Source organism: Sceloporus undulatus, chromosome 6 (genome assembly GCF_019175285.1).
Source record: "Sceloporus undulatus isolate JIND9_A2432 ecotype Alabama chromosome 6, SceUnd_v1.1, whole genome shotgun sequence".
In the NCBI taxonomy this organism is placed as follows: domain Eukaryota; kingdom Metazoa; phylum Chordata; class Lepidosauria; order Squamata; family Phrynosomatidae; genus Sceloporus; species Sceloporus undulatus.
Window position 1 is genome coordinate 94,182,579 of NC_056527.1, and position 20,585 is coordinate 94,203,163.

Below are 20,585 nucleotides of genomic sequence, written 5' to 3' on the forward strand. Positions count from 1 at the left end.
GGAAATACTTTGGGATGAACAAAACATCATTGGGATCTCCCAAATAAAATCAGATAGCAGAAGAGCAAAACAAGGATCTGCAAGGGGCTTTTTATTCATTTGGAGGCAGCTGTAGTAATTTTAATTTCCCACTTCTTTGTTCCTCATCTATTGGTTTTAATAAGTACTGTAAATCTGCTTCTTATTAAAGCCCATGTTGCTTAATTCTTACTGCACATTTTATTTTCCTACTGTACCAAATGTGTCTATAACGGCATATTAGAATAATGCCTAAGACACACATTTGAAGAGAATGGCTACAGAAGGACTGTGTGTGTGGGAGGAGTAATCTTGTTTTAAGGAAATAGACATTGCAATTTGCAACAGTACCATACAGAAAAATATTAAGGAAGCACTAGGGGAGAAATAGAAGGAGACAGTGTGAGGATTACAACAATCTGGAATCACCCACATCTAAAGACATAAATCAAGGGCCCGAACAGACAGGCCAAAATAAAGCTGCTTCAGGTCACTTTGGAGGTATGCTATTTAAATGACACACACATCTTAAAAGGCCAGAAGCTGCGGCAAAGCTGTGTTCTAAGGACTAGGACTGCAGTGTGGCTTTGGCATGGCTTCCAGCCTTTTAGAACGCATGCAACATTTAAACAGCATACCTTCAAACTGACCCAAAGCAGCTTTATTTTGGCCTGTCTGTTCGGGCCTCAAGTCAGCAGCAAAACACCTACAAATAATCCAAAAGGTGCCACCTTTTTGTTTAAGGTTTTTGTTTTGATAAACCCTAAAGAGCATTTGGATGGGAAAGCTTTAAAAATGGTATGATATATGAGTACCGGTAAATCACCATTCTGGATGAGCCCTAACACATGGAGCCTGACACCACATCCTCATTTTTCTAATTCATATGAAGTAATGTAAAATAACTAACAGTCCAAAATTTTGCATTTGTAGTCATTAAAACAGAAGGATCTAAAACCTAAAACCAAATATAAACTGAAGATATTGGAAGCAGGGAGAAACCTATGCTTCTGCTGGTCTTTTATCATCCAGATTAAAACTAGTAGATTCCAATGGACAAGAGGCTCAAGTGACATTAGCTGCATCCCCAATGCAGAAATAATCCAATTTGACACCACATTAAGTGCCATGCTCAGTGCTAGGGAATTCTGGGAAGTGTAGTTTTGTGGGACATTTAGCCTTCTCTGCCAAAGAGCCCTGGTGCCACAACAAACTACAATTCCTAGAATTCCTAGCATTGAGCCATGGCAGTTAAAGTGGTGTCAAGATTATTTCTGCAATGTGGATAAAGCCATTGAGGAGAACTAACATTTTCTGATCTTGAGTGTGGGTCTTGCAGGAGTTTCCAAAGGAAAAAATAACAGCCACACAGTGAGATAAAACAGATGCCAAGCCCACAAAGCCAGTTTTAATAAAGGAAATTAATCAGGCACAGCAGAGATGAACTCAGTGGTATGGCTAGTACTTAGGGGAATGGAGGCACACCTTATAAAGCTATGGGAGGAATTTTCCATTTCTTCTCAGCTTTGGCAGAGACCAGCAGTGAAAGCTGTAGGGTAGGAATGAACTCCTATTCCTAAAAAAGGTAAAGATAGTCTCTTGGCATGAATGTCTAGTTGTAACTCACTGTAGGGGGTAGTGCTCATCTCCGTTTCTAAGCCAGCATTGCCCGAGGACTGCTCTGAGGGTCATGACTGCAGCACACGCTGTTATCTTCCCACTGAGAAGTGGTATCCATCTACTTGTATTTGCATGCTTTTGAACTGTTAGGTTGGCAGAAGCTGGGACTAGTGATAGGAGCTCACCCCATCATGTGACACTCAGGTCTTGAACTGCCAACCTTTCTATTTTCTGATCATCAGAACTGGCATCTTAACCACTAAGCCACTGCATCCCAGGTGGCTATTTCTAAAACCTCATCTTAAAGAAACATAAAACCTTTGTGACTGTCTGAGCATGCTGGAGCACTACAAAAGAGTTTTGTGGAACGCAAATACTGTAGAAACCAGTGTAAAAGAAACCATATTTTCCTTTGAAACAGAATATAGTACCTACAAGCTTTGAATGTTGAACCTTTCGAGCCATCTTTCTCCAAGGTCAGGGAGAAATCTGAATACTATAAAGGACAGGGAACGAGCAAAGAATGGACTGAGAGAAAAATCAACACATCAACAGTGTCCGCTTGGCCTTAGAGTTCCAGGAAAATCTGCTCTAGAAACTCCTCCCACTCATTTATTGATCTGCCACATTGCAGAGCTTGCTTTTTGCATAGCACCACTGCACTGACCCTTTTACTGGGAATGCACAATAATACTATGGAAAACTACCCAAAGAAACCAAGCTTTTGCCGCAGTGGGCAGAACACTGCAGAAAAGCAACAGAAGTCAGACAAATGCAGTGTTAGTGATCAACAGAAAAGCTAGAGGGGGGAAAAAGATGAGGCGACAATAATTAGATCAAACTGACCATTCTTTGCAAGATTTAGAGAGGTGGCTAATTACACCCACCGAAAACAATAAAACAGAGGGCAGCAATCCAGCAATTCCATTTGCAACAAATTCATTTGTATTTCCTTTAGGGGGGGATAAATCCAGGCTCTTCTCGCCTGCTCCAGGCCCCCTGCTGTTCCTCATCTGAGCTTTTAAAATGATTTATTTCACCTAATGATGGAGAATGTGCCACGTGCCAGCTGAATTTAGAGAAATGTTTCCTAAACACGTATGAAAATGGCTGTAAAGATTCATGAGAGCAGACACACCAGCATCCCCCCAGCTGTGATTATTTTGGAAAACATTCTGTACCTCTTGCTACCAGAGTCTTCGTCTCGTACAAAATTAGCACTGTGCTTGTTAATTGAATAATTAGTCAGGTGCATACAGACGTCATCCTGTAAATAATTAAACAAACAAGCAGGTTATGAGGCTAGAGAGATTTCAACTTCCCTGATGCTCCTTCAAAATGGAAATGGAAAGGGCAGGAGAAGCACCTATACCTTATGAAAACCCAGTCTAGTTTAGACAGCCTACATCTGTTTCAGAACCGATCCCACTAATATAACATTGCTTTCCTCACATCATTTATTCTGACTGTGGGATTTTCAGTGCTTTTTTTTTAAATTATATCTCCAAGGTGTGGGGGCGAGGGGGAGATGAGAATCTGCATGCTATATTACTTAACAAGAATAAATTACTGTATATAGGGAAAGTAATATCTGAAATATTGAACCACAAACTGAAAAATATAAGGTAATGACACTTTCTTATTCATGGAATTTTACAGGAGAACTAGAAGATTCTCTCTTCAGATTGGATCCCTAGTGTTTTATCAGCATTTTTTCTTTTTTTAACCAAAAAAATAAATAAATTGTGGTGTAAGGAAAGGGAGGAATAGATAGGCTTACTGACAGCCCAGCTAGAAACCCTCCATCTGGAAGTGCCTTCTGTTAAAGACATGCAGCAAAACTAAGACAAATAACAAAAATATTTTCAAACCTTTGATGGATATCTGCCACATGTTCTGTGTTGAAAATAATGAAAGTAAGCAGCCTATTTTAATTGAATACTTGAACTTTACTTGGTTGAAGGCTAAGATTTCTTTACAGCCTAAGTTCTATTCTTAGATATTACTAAAACAGACCCAATTGTAAGTTAATTTATTAAACCCTATGTAATTTATATTCATTGAGTGGATTTATTCTAGTTGAGCCTAACCACAAGATTCAGAGCTGTACATTTTAAACACTTGTAACAGAACACAAAACATACTGGAAATTGTGGAAGGGCAAAAGCAGCTGGAAGAGATGATTTGGACTTGAGAACTCCCCAGTATGAGGTGTCTCTCCATACTGTTTGGTCTTTTTAAAAAGCTTTGAAAAACATAATAATAAGCCAAGTAAAACTATCTCACTAAACAAAAGTTGCTAAAGACAAACAAAATAAACTACAACCCAGGTTGATGAAGGAATTTCAAACTATACAACACTTATCACTCTCTGTTCCCTTTGCTGTGGTGATAGTGTGCCTTCAAATCGTTTCTGAGTGAGGGTGGTCCTAAGAGGCAGGCACTAGATTTTGTCTGATCTTGGAAGCATGGTCATCCCTCATTAGTACTTGGATGAGAGACCACCAAGGATGGGATGGGAGACCACCAGGTGCTCAGGCTATATTCCAGAGGAAAGAACTGGCAAAATCACCTATGAGAATTCTTGACTAAGAAAACCCTATGGAATTCATGGGGTCGTCATCAGTGGCATCCCTGTGGTTGGTGTCACCTGGTGCTGGGAGGCAGACTGCACTGCCACCTTCCCTCTCTTCTGATGCCTTGCTTGCTTGGCTGCCCCCCAACCAGCCTGCTGCAACCTGGAAAGACTGCTTCTGGCAGAGGCGGGTTTTCTGCCACAATGCACCCCAAATGAAAAGCACTGCCCCACCCAACAGCACCCACTATTTTGGGGGGGGGGTGGCGCTGCTGCAGCCTCCGGAAGACCATTTGGTGTCTCATGGAGCTGCTGGGCAAGCTAAAAAGGGGCATGACACTCTTTCCAACTCGCCCAGCAGCTGTATTAGCCCCACCTGGATATATCACCCCACTGGATATACACCCCCCTATGGAGTGTCATCAGGTGCAGTCCACACACCCCTGCAGCCTCTAATGATATCACCAATTGCCATAAGTCAACAGGCAAACCTATCACATGGACACAGAAGGTGAATCTATCATAGCATTTTCTTGGAAATATTTCTTCAGAACAGGTTTGCTCTTGTCTTCCTCTGTGGCTGAGAGTATGTGACTTGCCCAAGGCAAGTCACATTGGGTTTCCATGGCCAAGTAGGGATTTGGGCCTTGGTCTCAAGAGTGCTAATTCAACACCTAAACTACTGTGCCATGCTGGCTCCCCTGTGTTCCCTAGCCTATCACTATTTTCATGCTAATCCTACTCCTCCTACTCCTCTTATCTTTTGTTATAATCCCATATCCCCCCCCCCAAATTAGAATGATCTTTATTCAATAGCAATCCATAGGGTCACTTCAGGTGCCACCATCATTCCAAATGGAGGCATACAAGATTATTGAAATTGTAAGCCAAAACGTCTGGGTGGTCAAAGAATCCCCTAAATGTAGATTCCTATTTGCAGGTATTATGTTCGAAACCTCTGGTTTCATCAAACCAAGTCTGTAAGAGAAACATATAAGTGAATACATGTGGCAATTTATGGCATGGCTGCATTCTCCGGGATAGTCTTTCCTAAGAAACTAAAGTATCACATGAATGGTATGGCTTGAGTCAAAAGCCAGCAACATTTTAGAAAGCCAGTTTATGTCTGCAAGATCCTCCTTTTACTCACCAAATTGCTCTGTGATGGGTCTGAATAGGCAGATGTTGCAAAGCGTGCAAGGCCCTCATTATAAACAAATACCCGTAGTGGATCACATGATGTCACCAGCACATAAACCCGGAGATCAAACTTGAACCCATCAATAATAAAAGGCTTGAAAAATTAAGAAAAATGTTTGAGTTAAACACAGTCCCAGCAGAAGGCTGTTCAACTCCTGCTGGCAAACCTCCAAGGGGGAAGCAACCATGTTTTAGGCAAATGATTCCATTGTTGAACTGGTTTTACCATAATTCTCCTACTGTTCACCTGAAACCTGCTCTCTTGCAACATAAGCCTGCCTGTTACATACAGCCCTAGCCTCTGGACAGTAACAGAGAACAAATCTCTTCAGGTATTGAACTGTCATGAACTCTTCCCCCCCCCCCACCGCCGACACACATACACACAGCCCCAGTCTTGTCTTCCTCGTATAAACATGATCACTTTCTTTCAACCGTTTCTCTTAAGTCTTGTTTTCCCTACTTTGTCCATCTTTGTTGCCCTCCTCTGACTCATTCTAAATTATCTATAGGATTCTTATACCAAATTGGGCTCTGCATTCCAGATGAAGATGTAGTCTAGGATAAACCTTTACTTCCTGTAGCTTTATTTATTTAGTCATTAAAATATTTATTGTCCCGTCTTTTATGTCCCACCCTTTATCTGAAATTCTCAGGAGAGCTTACAATAAAATCAATTTAAAACATTTGTTACAAAAGTTTTAAAAGATTAAAAATATACACTTTCCCAATTAAAAACAGACAATCTAAAACCAGTTAAAACAATCTTGTTATGAATAACCATAAAATCTATGCAGCCTGGATAAAATCAGTTTGGCCTGAAGGCTTTAATAAAAAGCCAAGTTTTAACCTGGCACCAAAATGATTTGAACATTGCTTGCAGGTGGAAGAAATTCCATAACTGGTATGTCACTGAAGAAAAGGTTGTTTGATATGTGGTCCCACAATGTGTTTCCCTTACTGATAGGAGATGGAAGAGAACCCATCCAATAGATCTCAATTTTTGGACAGGCATATACCTAGGGAGGCACTCCCTCAAGTACTGAGATCCCAAGCAGTTTAGGGCATTAAATGTTATTGCCAACAACTTGAATTCAGAACAGAAACATATAGCAGCCAGTGCAATTCCTTCAGAACTAGAATTAAATGGTATCTGAATGGAATTCCAATGAGCAGTCCAGCTGTGCTGCCTTTTATACTAACCAAAGTTTCTGAGTAATCTTCAAGGGCAGCCCCAAGTTGAGTTATTGTACCGTGGTTAAGTTATCCTTGGCCATGAAAAGCTGCAGCTGGTGGACCAATAGAAGCTAGACCCAAGCACTCCAAGCCATACATCTATGTGGGCCTCCAGTGACAAGGATGGAGCTAGTTCTCCCAGACTATGCACCTGCTCCTTCAGGGGGAGTACAACCCCATCCAGGGCAGGTAACTTACTCAAGTTCCTTTGAAATTATGATTCTATTAATACAGGTTAAAAATGAATTTGCATTTTTGCAGACATGCCAGCAGCACATGTGTGGGTCTGTTATTGGCATGAATCAAGTATTGGCCTGTTACAGACAGCCAAAATAAAGCTGCTTCGAGTCACAGTTGAGGTATGGTGTTTCAATGATGCATGCGTCCTAAGAGTCCAGAAGTCACACCAAAGCCACACTCCAGCCCTAAGGACTGGAGCGTGGCTTTGGTGTGGCTTCTGGACTCTTAGGACGCATGCATCACTGAAACACCACACCTCCACTGTGACTCGAAGCAGCTTTATTTTGGCTGTCTGTAACAGGCCATTGTCTTAGTCATGGGGATCAGAATTAAACTGCAGCCCCTGAGATTAAAAAACAAAACAAAAACAACTCCCCTGTGCATGTACACTTCTCTAGGAAATAATTCTATTTATACTGTTATGTGCACATATGTGCAGATTTGAATAGCTTGTCAAATTATTCAATTGTAGAAGTAAGTCCCATTGACTACAGTGGGACTTACTGCCAAGTAAAGGCTATCTCTCCAACCCTCCTTTCGCTTTGGCAAGAAAAGGAGGAGGAGGAGTCTTGCCAGGCGAAATGGAGCAAAACAGCCCATCAGGAAGATCCCATGTAAAAAGGATGAAGAAAAGTCTTGCTAAAAGGAAAGAATTGACTGAAATGCAACCCTTGTATCTTTGGGAGTCTGTAAATATTGTGTGTCAACATACGGCTAGAAATAAAAATAGATTAGCTGAACTCTGATCTTCAGAAAACATATCCAGAATAATCATGTTGGCCATGTAGCAAAGTACAATAACATCCAGAATCCACAAAACAGTGCTACCTTTAGTGGCCAGCCAAAATGCACAAAAAACATGTTGCAAGCTTTCAAAATTCCAGTGGCTTTTCTATCAGGCAAAGATGTTAAAAAATCACACAGGAGAAAAAGCTCTGGTCTTCACAGCTGTAGTCCAGTGCTCAAACCACTACATCTTCCCAATAATAGAGCAGCTTATCTGTATGGAACTTGTCACCAGCATTTTTGTCCTGATTTCTGCTGTTTATTAACAATCTTTTTCTTGTTTATTTATTAATTATATTTATATATTTCTGAAGTGGCTAATACCCTTGGGATAGTTTAAAAACTTAACTTTCTTTATTCTTAAAAGCACTCCTTCTTCAAATCTCATTATCTCCTTCCCCCAACTACACCAATACCTAAGTGCCTTGCATAGTGAGAGCATCCAGTCCCTTCTCTATTTTTAATTACTAAACATGGGGTTTCTTTCAGTCCCCTTAGTTATCTCACAATAATTTCATAAACCATCAATGTTCCTCCGCTGACCTCCCATCACTCGCAGAATGATCATGAACATCTGCAAAACTGCACTCATTAATGGCTATAGTGACTCACTGGTGGCACAAATAGCTCATTTAAGACTAATACAAGAGGTTACCTTTGAGATATAGAGCTGGCAGATCATATCCTCCCCAGGTTTAATATCTTTTACAGTTTTTGTGATAAAAATGCCTCTGCCTTGACAGCCAGAGTCTGGTTTACAGATGTAAGTCTTATGCTTTTTTAATCGGCCAAAGGCTTGCAGTTCTCCATAGCTAACAGCAGGGAGGAGGAAAGCAAAATAAGATTATTGATATTGATATATTATTGAACTCTGATAGAGCAATTGTCCAAGCTGAAGTAGTAATGGCAATAACAATAGACTCAACCCCCAGAACTCAGTTTGTTTTTAAAAATATATTTTCATGAGACCTTTGCTATACTTCACATAGGTCCTGGCCTACTACATCAACCCCTAAGGCGTTTCTGGGGAACTGGTGTTGGTGGGGTTGGGGGAATTTCCCAGGGACCTAATAAACAGCTAGAGAGGTAGTGGCATTTCCTTAGAAAGAACAACTGGCAAATATATTATTGACCCACTGTCTGAAATGCATCTTTTGCTCTAGGTTTGCTTCCCTTTGTACTCAGAGTGATGTGCCTGCCTGATTTTGTATCTGCATTCTGAAAAATATTGCTATGTCTGTGTGTTGGTGTGTGGGTATGATTAAATCTTAAGAAGACTCACTCTGCAGGAAGACACCAGGTCCTGGGAAAGAAGTTAAATTCCTTAGGAAAGAGCTTTAACATCCTGCCCATATTTCTAGCCAGAAGGTCCTTCCTACAGATTTCAGACATTCCAGGAAAATGGTTTATTTTCTAGAAAAGGAGATCAAAGACAAAACCTTAAGTACTGTTTAGGACTTAGGATCTTTTTTAATTAAAAAAAGAAAGAAAAATTAGATGCTTTAGCTCAATCTCAGGGTAACAAGAAGTACCTGGTAATTTTTCATTTCCATCACCCGATCTAGTGAAACAGAAGAATCTGTCCAATACAGGGTCCAATCATCAACCTCAGTTCCTTCCCGGAGGCCACACATTTTAGCTGCCCGCCGCACTGCAGAGAGATGGGATGAAGCAGCATTTACACAGAGATCTTGGCAAGTGGGGGGGAGGAGTTTAACTCAAAGGACTCATTAAAATAGAATTCAGAATATAGCCATATTAGTCTACAATATCAGCATGCAAAGGGATCGTGTAGCACCTTTGAGACTAAAGTTTTTGAGGCATAAGCTTTCGTAGACTTGGTGTACTTCCACAGATGCATCAAAGATGCATCTGAAACTAAAATGATCTCACTAGCATGTGTATTTTAACTGTATGGAATGAATACCATAAGTGATAATTTCCTTGAAATTACTAGCAGGTACCAAGCTATAGTATATTGAAGATGTCACTTTTTCTCTGCAAAATTCTCATCTTCAGACCTTTACTCTTGACAAACATGAGGCAACCTCAGTGGTGAAAAAAGCTGGAATTATGAACAATGAGAATTTAAAATGTAATCAATGACCCTCTCCAGACAAATGTCTGTTTTTTTAAACTTGCACTTTAGTTCCCACACATATTTTCAGCTGCACTCATGAGGTCTAGAATCTTCTTTAAAAGGGGGGGGGGTAGATTTCTCAAAATTCTACTTAGAATCTAAAAATATCAGAAAATGTCTCCCTAAAGCAACTGAGAAATAAAACCTAGCTTTTCTTCCACAAATAGAAGCCAATAAGGTGCTTACCACTCTCATATTTGCAGTTGCTCAGATTTATCACTGGTCATCTGGAAAACATAAAAAGAAGAAGAAAGACAGAGGCAGACAAGCAAAACCGATTCATTCCCCCCACCCCCAAAGCACTTCGGGATCATTTGGATCTGCCTTCTAAGATTTTGGCCTTTGTTCTCTCTGACAGCAGATGGAATATGGAAGTTGCAGAGTGCTGGACATGGGGTCCAAATCCCTTTTCAACCATGGGCATATTGAAGGATTCTCCAATAGGCCCATACTCTCATTACTCCATTCTGCTTTGCTAACAGCAGTTGGCCAGGCTGCTACTTGTTCTTTTCTTATCCCTGTTAGGTTTGGTCTATGTAAGAACCTCCGACACTGAAATGAGGCACTGAAGATAATGCTGTTTTCCTACATAGGATTCTTCATCCAGAATGTAATGGGAATAGAGGATAGAGCAATGACTACTGTGCAAGATAAAAATGAAATGTATTTATTTATTGATCTAATGTGAACTCATCGTCTCTTGAAGACATGACATTGTCTACACTCTGCAGCCATGAAAACTACAAGACACGGCACTGGCTTTGCTGGCTCATTCCCTCTATATGATCTGAGGGTAGGACCCAGCCAGAATCCAAATACAAATATTGTTCCTGTTGCTGAAAGTCCTAAATAGTGCCACCCAGGGCCTTGCCAATAGGCAAACATGCTTATCACACCACACTGTTACACCATCATAGCAATAGTCTGGTCCCACTTTGTCACAGGCTTATCTCACAATTTTGTGGTTCTCTCAGTGCTGTTGTGCTGTACAGTCATTGGGAATGTGATTTTCTCGTGCTGAAAATAATCCATTAATGATACTCTTTCCTGCTATGATTCAATACTACTGTATATACTTGACTATAAGTCGACTTCATGTATAAACTGAGGGCACATTTGGAGGCCAAAACTATGGATTTTGATATAACCCATGGATAAGCCGAGGGTAAAATCTAGGGTGTGTTACAAAGGATCTAAAGGATAAAACAAAGGAAAAACAGAGCCAAACTTACAAAATATCAGTAGCCATGACTGTTTGTGCTCATACTAAAAGTTGCATGGATGGGAGAATACACAGAGGTCAGTGCTTCCAGAACATATTACACTCTTGCTTTTCACCAGGGGATGGTCCTTTTTAAATAAGAGCTAAAGTACAGTATTTATGTTGACCCATGGATAAGTCGACTGTTTTGGGGGGTTAAAGTTTTAACTAAAATTTTTAGAATTATATATGACTATATACAATAGTTTTAACACAGCTATCACATTCCACTTGATTGTGAGAACAATTGATTAGTGGGTGCAGTGTTAGTGTGGTCTGGTTGTCCATCCCTTGGAAATGCCCAAAGAAATCTTCAGCAGAGAAACCTCAGACTACTTCTGGTGCTTGGGCAGGGACAAGAAAATGCCTGAAGAAAAGAGCTGCGTTTTCTGTGGTCTACATTCTTGAAACCCTTTTCATTCATTCATTCATTCATTCATTCATTCATTCATTCATTGTTATAGCATAATAACACTACAATCCTGACCTGTTAACCATTGAAAATCACTATTCAGATTCCTTCATTACACTAGGGTGGTTTCAAAATATTTCCCCACTGCTTTCCCATGATGCCACACACCACAATGTTACCACCCCAACATTACATTTTCAAAACTATTTTTATTTTTAAGGCAATAGTGTAATAATTCTATGATACCATGCCATAAGTGGGGTGTTTTGTTTTGTTTTTGACAGAACAACCTGAAACAACAACATTTTATTTTGGAAATCCACATATGTTTTGTTTACCCTAGAATATTTTCTGTCAGCTCCCAATACAATCAGAGATATTTTATACCTGTGATGGATCACCTATGGCACATATGGCAGAAGTGGCATGCAACCCATTTCACCTAGCACCTGGCAGGGAGGAGGAGGAACAAGTGTGCACGCACCCGTTGCTCCACTTCTGGGATCTTTCCCAACCTTCAGCTGTCTCTTAGAGACAGCTGGGGGCCAGGAAAAGCGCGGGGGGAGAAGGAGCCACAGACACGCTTCTGTGGCTCCTCCTCCCGGACCTTTCCCAGCCTTCAGCTGTATCTTCAGTGACAGCTGGAGGCCAGGAAAGGTGTGGGGAGAGAAGTCCCACCCCTAGAGGGGAGAGGTCCCGCCCCCCCAAACGCCAGAAGACCTGCCCCCAGCACTGATAAAATTCTTAGTTGGGGCACATGGCCCCAAAAAAGTTCACCATCACTGTTTTATACCATCTCCTCGGGTTGGTTTATTTTAACCCTGTATAAAATCAGAAAGAATAGGGACAAAACCTGGATGTGCTAAGTATTGTCAGAGATTAAGCAATTATAACAATGTTGGTTTTGGAACTTTAGTGTCCCAGAATGCAGCCCTGAGCTCCTGTCTCTCTCATATTCCTCTCTCAAGCTAAATAGCACAATTGCAATCTCTTGTCAATACTAAAAAAGATGCTGCAATCAAAAGCAATGTCTTGAACACTGCAGCTTCAGAATAAATGTGTACATTCACTGCTACAGCCCTGGGTAAGGAGGTATCAAATGAACCACAAACAGTACGGTTCACTTGACAAGAAATCCAGAGAGGCCGCCTTGCTCTAAAACAGACAGGAATGCAACTAGATTGCCAACAGTGAGCCCCAGGAGACTGGGAATTTCTGCCTTATAAAGGTATAGGATGTACATTTGATTTATATACAAAGCAACAATAAAGGATTGTTGGATTTGGATTATGGTACACGTAAGTGTACTAGTCATGATGGCTATATGCCACTTCTAGGATCAAAATCAGCTTGTCGCTGCAAACCAGCAGCTGGAAAACAAGGCTTTTGCATTCATGTCCTTGCTTGCGTGCTTCCCAAAGGTATCTGGTTAATTACTGCATGATCCAGGATCCTGATCCAGACAGATCCTTGATTGATTCAGCAGGCATCTTTTTAACTAATGTTCTTCAGTTCAAATGGCTCTGAAACTCACAAGGAGACCCTGTCCAGTCAGTGTCATTGCCCTAACGATACTTTGCAAATCTATTACAAGGAAGATCTAGAGGGATAACAAGTGGAAGCGGGGACAAAGATGAGATGATATGCATCCTGAGCCTTTGGGATAGATTGTCGGGGATTGTTAGAAAGAATTTTGAATATATGCTCTTTTTTAGTTCAATCATTTCCTCTCTTTTGGCTATTTCCCATTGCATAAATCTTGCATCACCTCCCCTTTCTTTTAGTATCATAAAGAATTGGCCTGCCTCTCTAGTCCATCATCTATTTTCAGGAGCACTGGCACTGCCTTCTCCTAGCCCCATCCAGCTATCACACATCCTTTCAATGCTTATTTCTAACCTCCTTTTCTTCCTCTTCTTTTTCACAGCAACACTGGAACATACACTTTTACTGCTTTCCTCTTCACACACTGTTTCCTGGTCAGTGGTCTCCAGGGCATGTTCTTCTCCTCCAAGCTCACTTGGAAAATCATCTAGCTCAGACTCATCTTTTTCACCCAACTCTTCCAGCAATTGCTTCTTTTTGTGAAAGGAGCTACACCTCCGAGCTTTATCTGGTAACTCCATCCTGTTCCTCCACAAAATAATAAAAACCAATTAGCAAATTGGATCTACATGTAGTTAAAAATATATACCAATTATTTCAAGGTCAAAGCATTTTCTAGATAAAGATCTAAAGAGACACAGTAATCCCCTCTATCCACAATTTTCCTAATACGTCTTTAACTATTTGGCTAAAACTCCATTAATTTCTCCATTAATTTCTCCATTAATTTCTCCATAGTTTGCTAGGATGACTTTCTTTTCTTCCTGTCAGAAGATGCCACCAACCATCATCTCTTATCCTTAACTATGATATCTGTGTGATTGAACAGTACACAAAGCTCAAATTACTCTGAATTGTTTGTTAGGCTTAATAGATCATGAATTTGCCACTGTAGGCATTAAAGCTACAAATATCCTTCTCACACAGCTAGTTCTTCATTAGTAGCTTACCCCTGCTCATCTCTATGGGTTTGGTCCTTCTTCAATTCTAGATTGCAATGCTATAGCCCAAAAGTACGTCTACTTTACTAGAATGCCACCTCAGTACTGACACCTGATAAGTACTGTAGAATGAGAGAACTCTGGGTCTATCAAATCTACGGGTTGAAACTTGAATCTAACAGGGTCAAATTCTCCTGCAAGCATGTAGTTCAAAGAGAAGTTAAGGACTTGAAATCTTTATATGAGGCCTGTGCATCCCATGAGCAGGCTAATATCTATCATGCATTATCAATCGTGTTGTCCCTGCTACCAAGATAGATTCTCTATTTGTACTAAGACTCAAAATCTCTGATCAGCTGTCAAAGCAAGGGCACTATGCAAAAAAGCAACATTGGTATGTAGTTACTCCAGCCTTGGGTGATCTTTTTGTAGAAAATTGGGGGGAATCTGCTTTTAGTTCAGAAACCAATCACAGCTTAACAGGACTTTAAAATGCCCACTCTTCCAGATCTCAGTAACCTATACAGTACTATTTGGATAATTGGATGTCTAGGTAAGAGACTATTTTGTAGAATATTACAGTGATTTGGGGGGGAAATGAATGATTCTGATAAACTAGGAGTTTCAGAAATCTTTTATGAATGAAATCTGGGTTATTGGGTTTGTATCCTGGATATGGATTTGAGAGATGCCCAAATATTTTGCCTACCACAGAGAAATATAAATATATAGGTTACTAACATGTGATGATGCAGAAACTCCTGAAAAATACTAGCCCTCATCCCATATGTTTCCTCACATCCCCCCCCCCAGGGGAGAGAGAGCGGACTCAGAGCGCTTGCTTCTTTTCTTCCCCATTAAACAATCAAGATTTTATCCTGATATATCCCTCTTCAAGACTACAAGACTGTCATTTAGCCTCCCTTCTGTTTCCTACACTGAAGAAGACAAGACAGGCAGAATGTACGATTTGGGCTCAAGTCCTCAATACAACTGTACATTCTTGTTCCAAGCGATCTACTCCCGTGTTCTCTCCGTTTATGAGTAGTGCTCTGTGTTCACCACAATATCAAATACACAACTGAAGTTTTAAGTGGAGATGTTGAATCTCACAAATATGAATGGATGGGCAAATCTGTCATGCTCACACTCATTAGGGTTCACTGCTTTATACCTTCAAGTTCATACAGACAAGTCTGTATTGGATTGCAAGCTTTAAACCTCCCATATTTTGTAAATGTTTCATACAAATTTTTCAAAATGAACCCCTTTCTATGTGCAATTTTTAAAAGTACACTTTTTTTTAACATAACCTATCATAATCTGGACAGCCAATGTGGTATAGCAATATGAGTGCTGGACTATGGTTCTGGATACCAGGGTTTGAATCCCTGTTTGATCATGGGAGACCTTGAGCAAGATGCATTCTCTCAGTTTCTGAGAGAGGCAAAGGCAAACCCTCTCGGAACAAATCTTGCCAATTAAACTGAATGATAGGTTTGCTTTATGGTCTCCATAAGTCAGAAACTTGAAGGTATACAACAACAACATAAACTAAAGTGTTTATGTCATAAGCCATTCTTGCTCTGTATATTTTAATGCTTCTCTCTCTCTCTCTCTCTCTCTCTCTGTGGTGGGCCTCATCACAAGACTGGAAACAGAAGGAGGTATAAACTCTGTAAGCTTGATTTATTGAATTTTTCACTCTCATACTCAGATATTGGTTGAATGAATTATTATGTATTTAATCTTCAAGTAACAATAGCAGTCCATCCCAAACAAAGAAATGAGGAAGTGGGGAAAAGTGTAAGAGAAGCTATTCGCTGAACTAATGCCTTGTTATTAAAGTGCACTCTGTTAGATACCCAGTATAAAGGTGAGAAGGTATAACATTAGCCGTAGTTGCAACAATCTCATCAATTTTTCATTTCTACATGCCATTTCTTATAGTAAGTATATCAAATAGTAGAACAGCTACAAATAGTTTCTGGAAAACTTACCATTTTCATTTTATAGAATTCAATTTTAAAAACCATTTTCTTTAACTGTACACCATTCTTAATTTTTTTAAGCAATTACTCTTAAAATGGGGCATACCTGCAACAAACAAAACTTCACAATACTCAGAAATGCAACTGTTATTTTCTGTTAAGACTGCAAAGCAAAACAAAATACATAAACATAAAGCATAGTTTTTTAAATAATGCACTGTAATAATGCACTCACGTGTGTTTAGTTAAAAGTGTTTAATACACAGAGAGATCCTAGTGCTATTAGTTAAAAGATACTGTGGAGTTGCTCCATCTTCTCCTTTTTAACTGTTATTTTTTTAAAGAAAGAAAGAACCAGAAGACCATGAGAGGCTTAAAAGTAAACGAAGATGATATCTGATTCCATGTAAGATACAGGATATTTCTGTGTTGATAAGCACCCTAAGTAATCATCATTTTTCAATGGCATTTACTCCATGATAAGTTGTTTAGGACAGGAGCATCACATTGCAATCCTATATACATCTAGTCAGAGGAAAATCCCACTGAATGCACTGGAACTTACCTCTGAGTAGATATGAACAGGATTGTACTAATAGGCAGTAATTCTGTGTACACTTACATGAGATGAAGTCCTAGTGAACTCAAAAGACAATTACATCTGAGCATATGTGCATAGAATTAACATGATTTCATAGCAGTCCTGAACATAATTACTCAAAAGTAAGGTCTACTGAAATCAGAGCAACTCACTTCAAAGCAAATATTGCTGGAATTAGGAAAGCAATTAAAAATATATAACATTGGAAGAAAAAATGTATACTTTTAATATATTAAGTTTTCCTTAATGAGTATTCAACTGAAGTCTTATTCAGGCTGAGTATCTCTTATCCAGAAATCTAAAAACCAAAATGCCCAACATCCAAAAAGGTTTTGAGCACCAATATGACACTTCAAAGTTTAAATTTTGGAATATTTCAGATTTTGGAATATATAAATAGCATTAAATGCACTGCACTTGCAAAGCTGAAGAGAAACACAAGGCTGGAGAGAGACGTGAGAGACACGAGGATCTGTGACATGGCGGGAGGCATGGTTCTGTCTATGCCAAGTACTATGCTTGGATTCCTACTATTTCACATTATTATTATTATTAACCTTTATTTATAAGGCGCTGTAAATTTACACAGTGCTGTACATTTCACATCTTTCCCATCTCTCTCCAACCTTGCAAATACAGTACAGTAATATACTACACCATTTGTATTCCAAAATTAAAATTTAAAATCCCAACTCTGAAACACTTCTGTTTCCAAGCAATTTGGATACTCCATTTATATTACTTTTGAAGTCGCTGTATCTTGAAAACCATCAGAAAAATAAACATCAGATGTGATAAATTGGCCTATATAATTTTATATAAATTTATCTTAAAATTTGCTCTTTACAGTCTTGGAGCTATTTCTCATGTTTACTAAAACTAACCTTATCCGGCAGCTCCATTCCTTTGAGTGGGTTTTAGGTTCTTCCCAGACCTGTTCATAAGGGAAAGAGTAGGTTGTGGCAGTTGTCATCCTGACGACTCTAAGCAGAGTAAAAAAATTAAACACAATGTAACTGTGAAGCCTCAAAAAATGAATAGGTAAATTACACTGTGTCTGTAACACAGACTTGGAGTCACACCAGAAACTAAAGCAAATCGGGTATTGTTTGAAATAATTATCTGTGGACACAGAAAAACCTGCTAAGGTAACAGAATCAGTCCCACCGTCACCAAGGAAATGCTTGTTTGTTTCATTCACAGTTGTCTGAACATGTCTTTTCAGTACAGTCCATTGTGATTATCCAAACATCGAGGGTACAGGCATGTGTACACAGTTTGAAGTGATAGATATGGAAGCAGGTTAAGTGTCTTATTCATTATGTTTTTGAAAAAGCAAACAGTAGAAGCATGTTTTTAATTCAAATGGTGCTCACAAGTGGAAGCCTTTCCTGTAATGTGTATGCAGAGGACAAACTACTGTACTGGAAAATTAGCATGGATGTGAGCAAGGACCTGTAGAGATTTGATGCTTTGTAGCATCACATAAGACACCTAACCTGACCTGGTCAAAGGAGTTCATCACACGGGAGAGAATTGGAAGTATAAACAGTGATTAACCCGTGATAATCCCACAATTGTGCTAATTGTTTTCACATGACGTCGAGGTGAAACATGATTAAAGTGTCATTAACTCGTGAATAACCAGGTAAGAAGCAGAAGCAAATCATTCACGGGATTTTCCCGTAAATGACATTTTGCTGGTTATTGTCTGGTTATTCCCTGGTTATTCACAGGATAATGGATCTTCTGTTAATCTCATTTTGATTGCATTTTAATGTCAATTACGCGATTTTCTTGGGTTAATCATTCTTTAAAGTCCCAATTCCACCCCCACCGGGTGTAATAAACCCAATAGAGTAAAAATGGTATGGGAGCAATCAGCTGCCCTGATCCAGAAATCTCCTGCAGCAGTAAAATTCTAATGCACACAAAACTACAGTTCCCAGAATTCCCTAGCATTGAGACAAGGTAGTCATTGACAGTATTGCCAAGAAGCCTCAAAGATATTCCCCGGAATGTTTTGCCAAAATCCCCAGAATTCCCCAATATTTGACAGAATATTCAGTCAAAATCCCTGGAAATAAATTAATTAAATTCCCCAGAAATTGGCAATGCTGGTCATTTAGTGACCAGACTTTCCTCACTATAAACATATGTGCTCACCGGGTGATCTTGGGCAAGCCATATGCTCTCAGCCCAGTAGAAGGCAATGGCAAACCTCCTCTGAACAAATCCCCAAGAAAACCCCATGAGAGGGTCACAAAAAGTTGGAAACGACTTGAAGGCACACACAAGCGATAATAAACCCTGATTTGAGTGAGCCCTTGGAAGGGCAACAGATTGTATTGATCAATAGACTGTATTGGTCATCCCTGGAGAGTTATTCTGACTACAGTAGATAGACCTTTTGAGTAAACATGCATCCTATTGCACTGCAGGTGCTTTATATTATCTTATTTATGTGTTTTGTTCTCGTCGTTGTGTGCCTTCCAAGTCGTTTCCAACTTATGGCAATAACTTATGAGGTTTTCTTCACAAGATTTGTTCAGAGGAGGTTTGCCATGGCCTTCATGCTTTATGTTCACTGACCTCTTCAACAGCCTCTTAAGTTTTTGGTTTTTTGTCCTTTTAAAAAGCAAAGTAGAAATGAAATACAAATGAAATACAAAAGTTTCACTGGCGGATCTAGAGGTTCCTAGAGAGGTGTCCTCTCAGGTAAAAACATGGTGTTTTTGTTATTTGTGGGTTTTCCATATTCACAGGGGTCTTGTGGGCCTAACCCTAGCGAATATGGAGGGACAAGTGCACTGTATTTTATTGTATACTCAGACATATTTTTCCAGTGAACTTATCTTCATTAAAATGCCCTGTTGGCTTGCAATATCTAGAACTCTGAGCAAGACAAATGCTTAAAATTGTACTTTACTGGCAACAAAGCCATGATTGAATCTACATTTAAATTATTCCTTTTATTTGCCCATTGTGTTAAAATTAAGGGAGAAAACCCTTCCAACATTTGCAGCCTATTGCCTAACATGTTTGTTGTCCTCCTTTTCCTTTCCAAGAATCCAGAGGTTTGGAAGCAAGTCTTATAATATGCTGCTAATCCTAAAGGGGGGGAAACAACTTTAGGTCCAAGATACACTGCAGAAATAATCCAGTGTGAGACCATTGCCCTAGCTCAATGCTAGGGGATTCTGGGAACTGTATTTTTGTGAAGCATTTATCCTCTGTCAGAAAGAGGTCTGGTGCCACAATACCCAGGATTCCCTAGCAATGAGCCAAGGCAGTTAAAGCAGTCTCAAACTGGAATATTTCTGCAGTATGTTTTGGAACCTAAAATGGGCCCATCCTGTCCCAGGCTGACAATTAGATTAACTTTCTTGAAAGGGAACAGCAAACATGGTATTAGTCAAAGTGCTTCTCAAAATGGAAGGCATTTTGGACTTCCTCCTGGACAGAAGGTTGAAATTGTAGGGAATGTCCTGGAAAAGGAGGATGTCTGGTCACCCCTGTGTGTGTGTTTTGTGTGTGTGTGTGTATCATACACGCACAAACATACATAACAACACACACCTTAATTTGGTAAGATTAATAGAAGAAAGTCTCCCAAACTACAACGCCAAAGTCCATTCCCCTCAAGTGTGAGAGTGCTGCTGAGGAAAAGAGCCAAAGGCTCAATGGGCGTAGCCTAACCACGTGGGGCGTGGCCTTTCCCCTTTGCGTACCTCTCACAATCCCCCGCCCCCGCTAACGTCACCCTCTCCGCCCCCTTTTTCTAAGCCCCGCCTCTCCACCCCATTCGACCAAAAACAATCCCTACAATAAAACATCCTGCTTTCCTATTGGTCCAAATATGAATCCTCAGTCGCCTCGCCTTTTTTTTACAGTCCATCAAACTCTGAAATGTAGATGTGGAACAAAAGGGAGGAGGGGATACGGTTGCCACGGAGACG

The 20,585-nt window shown here is 39.9% G+C and overlaps 1 protein-coding gene across 6 annotated transcripts in view; it reads right to left on the reverse strand.

Annotated features, from left to right (window-relative positions):
- Positions 1 to 20,585, reverse strand: part of TTLL6 (tubulin tyrosine ligase like 6) — a 53,391-nt gene that overhangs the window by 32,634 nt on the left and 172 nt on the right. Inside the window, exons 2-10 of one of the 6 annotated variants that reach the window (XM_042477669.1) lie at positions 17,511 to 17,609; positions 16,132 to 16,188; positions 13,388 to 13,615; positions 10,002 to 10,042; positions 9,208 to 9,326; positions 8,958 to 9,088; positions 8,331 to 8,487; positions 5,364 to 5,507; positions 2,820 to 2,905 (exon numbers count right to left, since the gene is read on the reverse strand). In XM_042477669.1, the coding sequence (XP_042333603.1) occupies positions 2,820 to 2,905; positions 5,364 to 5,507; positions 8,331 to 8,487; positions 8,958 to 9,088; positions 9,208 to 9,309 (620 nt within the window). In that variant the 5' untranslated portion in view covers positions 9,310 to 9,326; positions 10,002 to 10,042; positions 13,388 to 13,615; positions 16,132 to 16,188; positions 17,511 to 17,609. Of the gene's footprint in view, positions 1 to 2,819; positions 2,906 to 5,363; positions 5,508 to 8,330; positions 8,488 to 8,957; positions 9,089 to 9,207; positions 9,327 to 10,001; positions 10,043 to 13,387; positions 13,622 to 16,131; positions 16,189 to 17,510; positions 17,867 to 20,585 lie in introns of those variants that run through there. The other 5 variants (XM_042477666.1, XM_042477667.1, XM_042477668.1 and 2 more) reach the window with 5 other exon arrangements.